This window comes from Natator depressus, chromosome 2 (assembly GCF_965152275.1).
Source record: "Natator depressus isolate rNatDep1 chromosome 2, rNatDep2.hap1, whole genome shotgun sequence".
Lineage (NCBI taxonomy): Eukaryota > Metazoa > Chordata > Testudines > Cheloniidae > Natator > Natator depressus.
In genome coordinates this window covers 190,108,204-190,121,291 of record NC_134235.1, presented here as the reverse complement: position 1 = coordinate 190,121,291, position 13,088 = coordinate 190,108,204, and the positions used below count along the sequence as shown (strand labels likewise).

General features: G+C 38.4%; 1 protein-coding gene across 1 annotated transcript in view; it reads right to left on the bottom strand.

Moving 5' to 3' along the window:
• OSBPL10 (oxysterol binding protein like 10) overlaps nt 1-13,088 on the bottom strand; it is a 179,568-nt gene that overhangs the window by 118,441 nt on the left and 48,039 nt on the right. Inside the window, exons 2-3 of the mRNA XM_074945619.1 lie at nt 7,602-7,777; nt 5,265-5,344 (exon numbers count right to left, since the gene is read on the bottom strand). Of these exons, the coding sequence (XP_074801720.1) occupies nt 5,265-5,344; nt 7,602-7,777 (256 nt within the window). The remainder of the gene's footprint in view (nt 1-5,264; nt 5,345-7,601; nt 7,778-13,088) is intronic.

The window sequence follows — 13,088 nt, the reverse complement described above, 5'->3', positions numbered from 1 at the left end:
GGTCTTCTGCTGCTATTCAACTATCTCTGTCTCTAATGTAAGTTAACCATTGCAAAGCCAAATACAATGGGAGTTACATTTGCAAGTGAAGTAAACAGGAAAAACAAGTTAACAAGGGAGATGTAAAGGCAGCATGGCACCGGCACCCAGGAACAAGCAGCATGGGAGGAGAGTCTTATCACAGATTCATAGATATTAAGGTCAGAAGGGACCATTATGATCATCTAGTATGACCTCCTGCACAATGCAGGCCACAGAATCTCCCCCACCCATTCCTGCGATAAACCTCTCACCTATATCTGAGCTATTGAAGTCCTCAAATCATGGTTTCAAGACTTCAAGGAGCAGAGAATCCTCCAGCAAGTGACCCATGCCCCATGCTACAGAGGAAGGCGAAAAACCTCCAGGGCCTCTTCCAATCTGCCCTGGAGGAAAGTTCCTTCCCGACCCCAAATATGGCGATCAGCTGAACTCTGAGCATATGGGCAAAATTAACCAGCCAGATACCCAGGAAAGAATTCTCTGTAGTAACTCAGATCCCACCCCATGTAGCATCCCATCACAGGCCATTGGGCCTATTTACCATGAATATTTAAAGATCAATTAATTGCCAAAATCATATTGTCCCATCATACCATCTCCTCCATAAATTTATCGAGTTTAATCTTAAAGCCAGATAGACCTTTTGCCCCCACTGCTTCCCTTGGAAGGCTATTCCAAAACTTCACTCCTCTGATGGTTAGAAACCTTCATCTAATTTCAAGTCTAAACTTCCCAATGACCAGTTGATATCCATTTGTTCTTGTGTCCACATTGGTACTCAGCTTAAATAATTCCTCTCCCTCTCCGGTATTTATCCCTCTGATATATTTAGAGAGAGCAAACATATCTCCCCTCAACCTTCTTTTAGTTAGGCTAAACAAGCCGAACTCCTTGAGTCTCCTTTCATAAGACAAGTTTTCCATTCCTCGGATCATCCTAGTAGCCCTTCTCTGTACCTGTTCCAGTTTGAATTCATCCTCCTTAAACATAGGAGACCAGAACTGCACACAGTATACCAGCTGAGGTATCACCAGTGCCTTGTATAACGGTACTAAAACCTCCTTATCTTAACTGGAAATACCTCGTCTAATGCATCCCAAGACCGCATTAGCTTTTTTCACGGCCATATCACATTGGCGGCTCATAGTCATCCTATGATCAACCAATACTCCAAGGTCGTCGTCCTCCTCCATTACTTCTAATTGATGCGTCCCCAGCTTATAACTAAAATTCTTGTTATTAATCCCTAAATGCATGACCTTACACTTCTCACTATTAAATTTCATCCTATTATTATTACTCCAGTTTACAAGGTCATCCAGATCTTCCTGTATGATATCCTGGTCTCTCTCTAAATTGGCAATACCTCCCAGCTTTGTATCATCCGCAAACTTTATTAGCGCTCTCCCACTTTTTGTGCCGAGGTCAGTAATAAAAAGATTAAATAAGATTGATCCAAAACCGATCCCTGAGGAACTCCACTGGTAACCTCCCTCCAGCCTGACTGTTCACCTTTCAGTAGGACCCGCTGTAGTCTCCCTGTTAACCATTTCCTTATCCACCTTTCAATGTTCATATTGATCCCCACCTTTTCCAATTTAACTAATAATTCCCCATGTGGCACGGTATCAAACGCCTTACTGAAATCTAAGTAAATTAGATCCACTGCGTTTCCTTTCTCTCAAAAATCTGTTACTTTCTCAAAGAAGGAGATCAGGTTGGTTTGGCACGATCTACCTTTTGTAAAACCATGTTGTATTTTGTCCCATTTACCATTGACCTCAATGTCCTTAACTATTTTTTCCAAGACCTTGCATACTACAGATGTCAAACTAACAGACCTGTAGTTACCCAGATCACATTTTTCCCCTTTCTTAAAAATAGGAACTATGTTAGCAATTCTCCAATCATACGGTACAACCCCTGAGTTTACAGATTCATTGAAAATTCTTGCTAATGGGCTTGCAATTTCATGTGTCAATTCCTTTAATATTCTTGGATGAAGATTATCTGGGCCCCCCAATTTAGTCCCATTAAGCTGTTCGAGTTTCGCTTCTACCTCAGATATGGTAATATCTACCTCCATATCCTCATTCCCATTTCTCATGCTACCATTATCCTTAAGATCCTCTTTAGCCTTATTAAAGATTAGAGGCAAAGTATTTGTTTAGATATTGGGCCATGCCTAGATTATCCTTAACCTCCACTCCATCCTCAGTGTTTAGCGGTCCCACTTCTTCTTTCTTTGTTTTCTTCTTATTTATATGGCTATAGAACCTTTTACTATTGGTTTTAATTCCCTTTGCAAGGTCCAACTCTACTTCACTTTTAGCCTGTCTCACTTTATCCCTACATGTTCTGACCTCAATAAGGTAGCTTTCCTTGCTGATCCCTCCCATCTTCCACTCCCTCTATGCTTTCTGCTTTTTCTTAATCACCTCTCTGAGATGCTTGCTCATCCAGCTTGGTCTACAACTCCTGCCTATGAATTTTTTCCCCTTTCTTGGGATGTAGGCTTCCGATAGCTTCTGCAGCTTTGATTTAAAGTAATCCCAGGCCTCCTCTACCTTTAGATCCATAAGTTCTTCAGTCCAATCCACTTCCCTAACTAATTTCCTTAATTTTTGAAAGTCAGCCCTTTTGAAATCAAAAACCCTAGTTGCAGATTTATTTTTGTTTGTCCTTCCGTTCAGTTTGAACTGAAATAGCTCATGATCACTTGACCCAAGATTGTCCCCTACAACCATTTCTTCTATGAGGTCCTCACTACTCACCAAAACCAAATCTAAAATGGCATCCCCTCTAGTTGGTTCAGCAACTACTTGATGAAGGAATCCATCAGCTATCGCATCTAGGAAAATCTGAGCCCTATTATTATTACTAGCACTCGTCCTCCAGTCTATATCTGACATTAAAGTCTCCCATGATCACGCAGTTTCCATTAGTATTTACTTCATTCAAAACATTAAAGAGGGCTCTATCCATATCCATATTAGATCCCGGTGGTCTATAGCACACCCCAAGCACTATCCCAGGGGAGGCTCTAGTAGTTTTCTTCCCCAATGTGATTTTTGCCCAGATGGACTCTGTCTTATCCATTCCATCGCTTCTTATTTCTTTACATTCTACCTCATCATTGATATACAATGCTACTCCACCACCTTTACCTTCATTTCTGTCTTTCCTAAACAGCACATACCCTTCAATACCTGTAGTCCAGTCATGACTACTATTCCACCATGTTTTTGTTATCCCTATAATATCTGGTTTCACTTCCTGCACCAGTAGCTCGAGTTCCTCCATTTTGTTATCTAGGCTCCTCGCATTGGTGTATAAACATCTTAATTTTTGCTGTTTGGCCTTGCTCACATTCCGTACCTGATTAGGCACAGTCATTCTACAGCCAGTATGACCTATTAGACTAGTATCCACACTGCCCTTCCTCCTTATGTCCATTCTCCTACCCACGGCTGTATCCTTTCTTACTTTGTTTTCTTCCCTCTCAATGCTAAAATGCTTATCTGTAGGTACTCTTCAAAAGGATACATTTCAAAGGTTTGCTGAACTTTTTCCACACTATCGTGAACAGGAAAGAGAGGTAGGTCCGCCCGACAATAACTCTGCTAAGATGAGCTTAGTGAACAGTTTGAGAGCCCCCTTCCCTAAACTGCGTGTGTTCCTAGAAAAATAAGCAATTTCCTTAGTTTATTTGAATTTTAAATAAGTCTATGTCCTCAGACATGAATATACATGTACTACTGCTGGGAGCCAAGCAGCCTCTCTGTTTCTTTCTGAATTTTTAATATTAATCTATATTTTAGATACATCCTCTGTGGTCTGTTCACGAATATTATTATATGTTTAAAATGCAATGGACACCCAGTTCACCTTAAATCAAAATTTTAATCTAGAAAATTCACTTGTTTTTATCCTTTAAGTGACCCATTTCATGTAGTGCAGTTTCAATTTTGCATTTTCATGAACCAAGAGGGGAGGGTTTTTTTAAAAATAGAGGAGAATTTGAACAAGATCAGGATTTATCCACTTCAGGTGGCAAATAAAAAAGCCTACTTTTCTAAAAAGAAATGTAAAATCAAATAATTAAAAACTTAGTATTTAAAGCTAGGAAAGGATCAGTAAAGATGCTGGGAAACTTCCCACTATTAACAACTGGAATAAGATTACCAACTCACTTCACAAAGGGTATTCTTACACTAGAACCTTTAACTAAAGTTAGTTGAGTGCTAATTAACTCAGGTTAGCCAACACATTTATACACCCTAGTCTTGGCACTTCACAAACATTTGTTCCACAACACAAATGGTTTACATTAGGTAGAGGGTAGACAGACAAACATTTGTGGAGTGTCCAGACTAATGTGTACAAATGTGTTAGCTAACTCTAGTTAATTAACAATCAATTAACTCAAGTTTGAAAACCTAGTGTAGACAAACCCACAGATCACCAGACTATTAACTTGAGCCATAGATAGCCCAGATTTGAACCAGTGGCAGAGGTTGGACTCCATATATCATTATCTAGCCTCCAAACCAAGTCCACTCTTTGTAAAAGAAGAAAAATTGCATCTTATCCCTCAATATTCACTTTACGTGTCTTTCAAGATTTCCACACTTCAATTTGTAAAATGTTAGCAAGCTCAACTTTTTCTTATCTAACTTTGGGAGCAAATAAGACCACCAATTATTCTTTGAAACGAAACAATTTTCAGTGAAACCAAACAATTTTCATACTACCACATCGATATGCTGCCTTATCATACAGTATAATCATTTTCATACCCAAGTCTATGTGTGGACTAACTTCCCAGCTACTTTTTTAACCTATTAAACCTTTATTATTCCAGCTGCTTAGTAACACGCTTCAGACCTCTGAAGCGCCATACATTAACGAAAAGATATGAGCAATCACAATATCTTCCTATGTTTATTCCCCTTGGAAATCCCTAAATTCCACTGTCTAGTGAGTCTACCTCCCTCTCAACACTTACTCCTACTACTTTATCTTAAAGCTGAAATGTAGGCAGAACAGACGCCACCAGCTTGTGTTATTTACGAAAGGGTTTGAGAGAAATGTAAAAAAAAAAACCCCTATACAAATAGAAGTTGACTGCTGTTATTAATGGATTAATTTTTCATGTTATCCTGTTCTTCACTTACCCCAGTTATAGCCAACCATGCTATTTCTTTCCCATTATTATTTACCTTAGAATTACCTTCCGTGTGGTATTTGGCACAGGATCGGAGCTGAGTCACCCAGTATTGTTTTTCCTTTGCATCAGCAGCTAGAACAGAAACAAAAAAGTACAAGAATTGCACATAAACCAATTGACATTACAGAAAAGGGAATGTTTCCAGCACTTGATAACAGTTTAGAAGTACCTTACCTAAGGGAAATTAAAAGTCTATTTATTGCACCAGGCCTTATAAAAGTGCACCAATCTAAACCAATTTAGTTAAATCAGTAAAATTTTCTCAGAGACCAGGCTTAAGCCTCAACCTAAGAAGATACTGTGACTGAAGAAAGAAGAAAAACAACTAGTTTTCCACGGTTAATTCATCCATATGATGCAGTGAAAACTCTTATTTATTAAAATAGTTACTTTGTGAATGAGATTTTTTTTCTTACATTTCCTCCCAAATAAAGATTAGCCCAAATAATCAATTTAACTATTTTTATTTTGCAGTGGAAAAAATGGAGTAAGAAATATACTTGTTTTAAAATGCATGTACCCTATGCAATTAAATAATTAGTTTAGTAGAATATAATCTTTTGGGGCCTTAAAAAGTTGCCTTTTTCCCCCTCTTTCTTCTTTATGTTATATAAAGGAAGCCTTAAAAAAATTAAAATTGGTGGGGTTTTTGTGTTTTGTTTTTTTTTAAAGGAGGGTTTTTATTATACTGGAAAGCTGTGCCACTTTAAACTATCCAAGTACAACCCGCCCGTAGTGTGGATGCAGTTATATCTGTATAAAGGTACTTTATATTGGTACAGCTATTCCCATATGGGAAATGGAATACATGTACTGAAAGAAACCCCTTATACCAGTATAACTATCCACACTAGGGTCTGCAACAGTATAACTACTTGGGTAAAAAGTAAAAATAAATAAATCATATCCCTAACCAAAAGTTAGACCAGTAAAACTTTCAAGTTTAGATCCAGCCTTAGATATATCAAGAATGTAAAGTTGGTTTTGTGTAGTTTTTCTGGAAGACTATTGGGTGTCAGAAGCTGTGAATACTTAACCATTACATTGAAGTGCACAAGGATGTTGAATCTTTAACAAAGTCTTCCTCCACTCATATGTTAATCACTGAAGTTACCTAAGTTTTACCAACCTCCCCACCAAAAAAATTTTAAGTAAATTCAATTCAGTAAGAGTAGGGTGACCAGATTTTCTATGTCCCGATTTTATAGGGACAGTCCTGATTTTGGGATCTTTGTCTTATATAGGCTCCTATTACCCACCCACCCCCGTCCTGATTTTTTACACTTGCTGTCTGGTCACCTTAAGTAAGAGTTATATAGTCTGACTAAAAATCTCTAAAAACCCTAACATGCTGTCTTGATGCATCGAAAAGAAGCATAAAAGGGCACAAGCTCACTTTTTCTCCCCTTTGCTCACCACCTTTAAAATTATTGGAAAACAGTATTTGCAATTTATACCAGTATGAATTCTATAAGAGCTGCAGTGTATTACATGTATAATTCAGTTATGATGTACCAACTACTAAAAATTCTTATTAGCAAACCACTTTGAATCATCATTAAATGCCATATCAATGTTAAGAACACAAGTACAAAATTACACATACTGCTGAATCTCAGATTAATGGTAATTCAAATTAATTTTAATGATAAGGGAACAGAAGACGGAATACTTTATTAAATTTCTCATCCGCTATGTAGCCAGTATAACAATTAAGTAATAAGCAGCATGCTGCTGTGTGTAAATCTTGTAAATCTAAGTCAGTCAGTAGGCAGAGCACTGCAGAAGTTATGAGGACATTAATCCTAACTGTTCAAAAACTAAGCCTCCTTGACAGAAAATCCCTTTGTTGCTTTGCTACACATCCAAATGTCTATGCAAGCTAAATATTGAGTTCAAATCTTAATGCCTCTTCGATAGGGTTTCTGTTTGCTTTACAGGAGATTCTAAAATATGATGGCTAGCTAGTTGGTGGTTAAATTGTTAAATCTAGTCTACCCCTCACCACAATTTATTTTATTTTAAATACAAGTATATTGGACTGAGAATTGTCACACATCAAGCCAACCAACAGGAGTGCACCATCCATATGCCATGGTTACGACACCATAACAGTAGATTGCATAATTTCCTATGGCAATGTACTAACTTGCAGGTTATTTTTCCACTGTATTGTCTAGCATGCCATAAAGTAGCCATAATCAACATAACTTCAACTGGATTTTTTGTCACAATTGGGAAAAAAGGTAAAGACGAAAAAAGTTACAAGAATGGGAGGAAAGGTTGGTCTTATAAGCATGTTTAAGAAGTAGCTAGTAGATTACTATACCTCTCAGTTTGTACATCTCTCCATTAGCAAAGTATACTACCAACATGTGTGGCACTTCGTCACTGAGAGAGATGATAGCTCCAGCTAAAGACAGGGCTCCTCGTGGCTTCTGGTTTTTACTTTGTTCATTCACAAAATACTGCAGAATCCCAGTCTCAAAATCCAGCACAAAGTACCTGTTCAAAGAAACCACAGTTGTACAGTTTTTCTTTCAAAGAGTTTTTTACACTGCTACTGAAAAGCAAAACATGGGTTAAATTTAAATTTCACAGAAATGTTAAACAAGGAGGAAAATATTTTTTGTTACCTAGTATCCTGTACATGAGGATAAATGTATCAAAACAATACCTTTATTTCAGTTTGGTGAGAATAAAGAAGAGTCCATGTTCAATTAATGGACATGGGAAAAGGTGTATCTAATTGAACGTGTTCTTTAAAGAAAATCACCCCCCCCCCCAACACTAATACAGATTGTACTGAAAGAGCCCAAATGTGATGCCCTGTCAAATATATCTATGTGCCAAAAATGGAAAGCTAGGTGAGTATGGCATTTTATGCCTGTCACTTCTGGGTTTGTGACACGACCCTGTGCCCGGCAAGTCACTTACTACTTTTATGACATCATCTGTCCAGATACCCAGAGACACCTCTATAGCCACCTGTGTCCACTTGCACTGTATTCAAAAGGGTGGCCTTATTTGCCTCATTTATACATGCAAACATGACCCCCTCACTTCTCTCAATTGCTTTTTTAAAAAGGAAATATGCAAATGCTTTTGCACAGGGTTGAGCAGAACACAAGATATTATAAAATATAATCAGAAGGGAAAATATCACATAAGTCCCATTATGGCCGGGATTTTCAAGGCTGGTCTAAGGGATATAGACATCCAGTTCCCATTAGAAATTAAAGTAGGAAGTACAGAAGCCAGCCTGTAGGATTGCAGTGGGTGGGGGCATCTTCAAGTCAGCAAATCTGCCACTCTGCCAAACAAATTCCAATAGCAGGGGGGAACCCATCTGTCCAGATATTCAAATAACTAATAGTAGGCAGGTGTCAGTCCCACAGAAAATCCATCTGGATAACAGTCACTGATTCAGAGAGTCATCAGAGATATAAAGGATGAAAGCAGAGAGACAAGAAAGTAAGTTTTATGTGACCAAATGAAAAGAGTTTGCTTAAAGCAGTACTACCCAAGGTAAGCACTTTATTTGAAGCTTACATGTTAAGAAGATTGGTGAAACAGTCAGCTAATGATCTGGAAGTCACACAGTACTCCAAAAGTATAGTCTACTAAATTTGATATAGATCTAGTTACAAAAAGTTCTTTGGTTTGTGTTTTTCACCCTCTCTCCCCCCATCCCACCCAGCTTTGAGGGAAGCCTTGGAGAGAACACAGGAATGACTTATGCAGCAAACCAATGGAGAGTATATTTATACGAGATATGTGCAAAATCACAGTAACTCCTCCCATTAAACTTACAGGAGAAGTTGCCTAACTCAGTATGAAGAGCACTTACATTTTAATCAATAGTAGTTTATAGAGCAACAACATGGCACTTCAGCTCAGAATTTGAAATTGCAGCACTCTACATCCTCACCACTTAGTTCTCTGCCTCCCTAACCTATTAGGCAACCCCACTTCGATCCACACACATCCACACACTGATTACATGGGCCAATGCATGATAAGTCCATTGCTAAGATTACAGTATTTGCCACACAAACGGGGACAAATTTATTGCTATTTGTACAGATGAGATGATTGAGTAGCTAATTCATACTTATTTTAAATGTAAAATGAAAATGATTCCACTTTTGCCATCTCAATTTGAGTTACTCTAGCCCAACACTCAGAGCTGGAAGCATAAAGCATTTCTTCTAATCCATCTTAGCACAATAGAAATCTTGATGCATATTTCCATCTTTAAATCATGTACCCTGAACCAGGTCTCCAATAATGCATAACCTTTGCCAAGGTAGTTGAAAATTCTGTCCTACTGTATTTCAGGAAAAATGGTCTATTAAACACAGCAGACAAGACAGAAGATCTTACTCAGACACAGGTGGCCTCTTATAGCACCTAATAAAAACATGTGGGTAATGACACCAAAGCATTTGGCAGGGCATTATTTGTTGTTGTCCTTCAAACATTTAATATGGGAACAGAGAACAAAGTTCCATATTGCTATACACAGATTCACATGACAGTTGCAAAGTGCTGTTAGCGATTTACAGTTCTGCAGCTCATGTCTGTAAAACTGCAACTTGCATTCAAAACAAGATAAAAACCTTGGTGTCATCTTTGACTCAGCCCTATCTCTGGACCCACACATCCAGACTGCCTCTAAATCTTGCCAAGGCTTCCTACACAGTATTTCCAGCACTGCCCTGTCTGTCTAGGTTTTCAAAGTTCTTGTCCAAGTCTTTATCTCACATTTCAACTAACACTTCACCTCTTTGGCACAACTGCTGCAGTCTCAGGCTGGTCAAGCCCACTCAAAGCTGCTGGCAGGACAATCTTCCCGGTTTGTTCTAACCGCTTTGTTCCCCACTGTGCATCCCTCCACACTCTCCCTTGCATCAAACACAAGGATCTTAACCTCACCTTTAAGGTCCTTCATACTTTAAACCTACTCTTCCAAAGCAATTTTACTTTAACAGAGAAAAAGTGAGGTTAATGGTGCAATAAAGACCCCAATTCCTCTGACACCGTGCCTCTATGCTTTTTGCTGTGGGAGAAACTGCCCATCACAAAATTGGTAGAACCACTACTTTCATCGCCCTTCAAATCCCTCTGCTTACAAAAAACCCTAACTACTGAGATAATGACGAGGGAGGTGGTGAGCTGAATCCCCACACAACCATCACCATTTGGTTGTTTCATCTCTTTGGCATATGTGGTCATAAACTTACCATTCTGAGCTCTCAGAGCAAAGACTGTCTGTGTGTTACTTGTTTGTATGATTGATACCTATGCACAATGGGATACTCATCTCTGACTAGGGCCCCCAACTGCTACAATATTACAAATAAAATAACTGATAAGTATGTTAAATCTAGCAACAAACACTATTTAATAGCCTACTGAAATTATCAATTCAGTGGACCAGGAAAAGAAAGGGAGTGAAAACAGAATACTATTACCAAGGGCTTTGATCTGACATTTTAATCCATTTGCGCTTGTAAGATAGTGACCAAGCATTCTACCATATTCACAAGCCAAATACAGTTTTACAAACTTAATGTTACCAGCTCACCTATTTATAGTAAAATGTTAATATTTAGGCTGGGCTTTCCAAAGGAGCCCAAACTTTGACTGAAATTCAATAAGAGCTGGGGATTTAACTCACACGGGCTCTGTTGGAAAGCCCAGCCACAAACTGACGTTTTTGTATTGCATCTCTATAGATAAAGGTCATACAGGGGTTTGGAACATGCAACTTTCCAGTTAGTCAAGTAAAGAGTTTTGTGTATCTCTTCCCTCAAATTAGCTTAACACTTATCCCAAAGCAACAGCCAGGAATTTCAAGTTATTTTAAATAAATCAATACTTTTTAACTTTCAGTAAGAGGAAAAAAAACACAACACAACAAAAATAAGTAGTATATCTCATATCCTGTTTGGACAAGAGCTTTCATAGGGTAAAGTTTGCAGTAGGCATCTTGAGATACAGGGAGACCATCAAACTGAAATTTAGTCAATTTCAAACAGAAAGATAAAATTACTTGCATGTATTACACTAGTCCATAAGCCTCCCTGTCAGTCTCTGTGATTTTGCATCCTGTTTTCCTATTTATAAAACATTTTTTCCTCTTCCTTGTTGCTGTATGAAAATTTTACAGAAATGAGAGAGAGCTGACTCACCAACTATATAGGAAACAACATGAAAGGGGTAATAAAAATACACTGTAAAATCCACAAAGTAAACAAAACTGAAAGGTTAAAGAAAGTATTTTCTCTAATCTTTGTCCAGTATAGTAATTTTAGGAATTTACCTGTTAAATAAGCAGGGTACAAAAAAGTTTCTAAATCATCTTGATCTGAGTGCATCTGTCCAGCAGTCCAACTGACAGCCTCTTTGTTTGTTTTCATGATATCACTTATTTAATTTGAGAACTGTGTTCTCATGAAAGCCTTTCCTGTCCTGGGCTTGAAATCTTGTTTACATTGTTTCCATCCCTTCGATGTTCAGGTGTGAACACACCACCGTTTTAGACAGGTCATCCTTTTGGTCAGCATATAGAACATCTCTCATCTTATACCACCTTCGAGAAAGGTTATTGTGTCTACTTTCCCACACAAATTACCATTATACCTAACTCAGTGAAGATCCATAATTCAACAATCTTTCCATTTCTTTCTAATCAACATCTAATTTTTCAAAGAGTTCCTGTAAACCAGGATAAGAAGTGTGTTAGACAAAACGTACCCTGTGCATATACAACTTCAGATAACACCCATCAGAAAGTTTTCATTTGTCTGGTGTCTACTATGGTATTAGGGTGATGTCTACCCCACAAGCACTACAGAGGCAGCAACATCACTGTCGCCCTGTAGTGTAGACACTACAGCGACGGAGATGATTTTTCCATCACAATAGTAAACCCACCTCCTTGAGAGATGGTAGCTAGATCAACAGAAGAATTCTATTGACCTAGATACATCTATAGTGGGTGTTAGGTCAATCTAACTACATCACAGAAGGCGTGAAATTTGTCACAGCCCTGAGTGGTGTTGCTAGGTTGAACTAAGTTCTAGGTGTAGATCAGGCCTACCTTTTAAGAGCTGGGACCTTATCTTAGCTACCTGTAAAACATCTAACACACTTTTGGGACTATACAATTAAACAGTAACATTTTTTTAAAAAGTAAATGACAAGTTGCTGCTGTTGGTCTATGCCAATCTTAATTCTTTTTCAGTGTTCTACCTCCTTCGTTTCTACCATGTCGATCAAGGGAAAAGAATGCAATTCTCTATAGAAACATAACCACCACCACAATTTATACTGGACAGCCAGGTTGAGGCGAACAGAATAGCACGCCAATACAATTTAGGCAGTGCTGTTGCTCTCTGACCCAGGAATAGGCCAAAGGACAAAAAGGGTCTGGGACTTACTCTAGTCTCGCACTCTGACCCTGACTGTGGCATAGAAATACTGCTTATAAAGGTCCCACACAGTGTTAGCTCCTATGGTAACATCAACTGGTGCTCTACTTCCCTCTAAGTTAAACACATACATCGGAGATATTGCAGGTGTGGGAGCTACATGAAATTGAATGCAACACTCCCACAGCATAAGCAAGAGGAGAAGGGAAAGATTAGAAGGTGCCCTAAAAGGTTTTGAAGGAGGAGTCATGAAGAATGGAGATGGAGCGAGGAATTAAACAATGGTGAAGAGAGAAGAACAAGACTACTAAGAGAATATGACAAGACAAGACACAGAATAAAGGAAGATGGAGGGAATCCATTCTTCCAAAACCAAT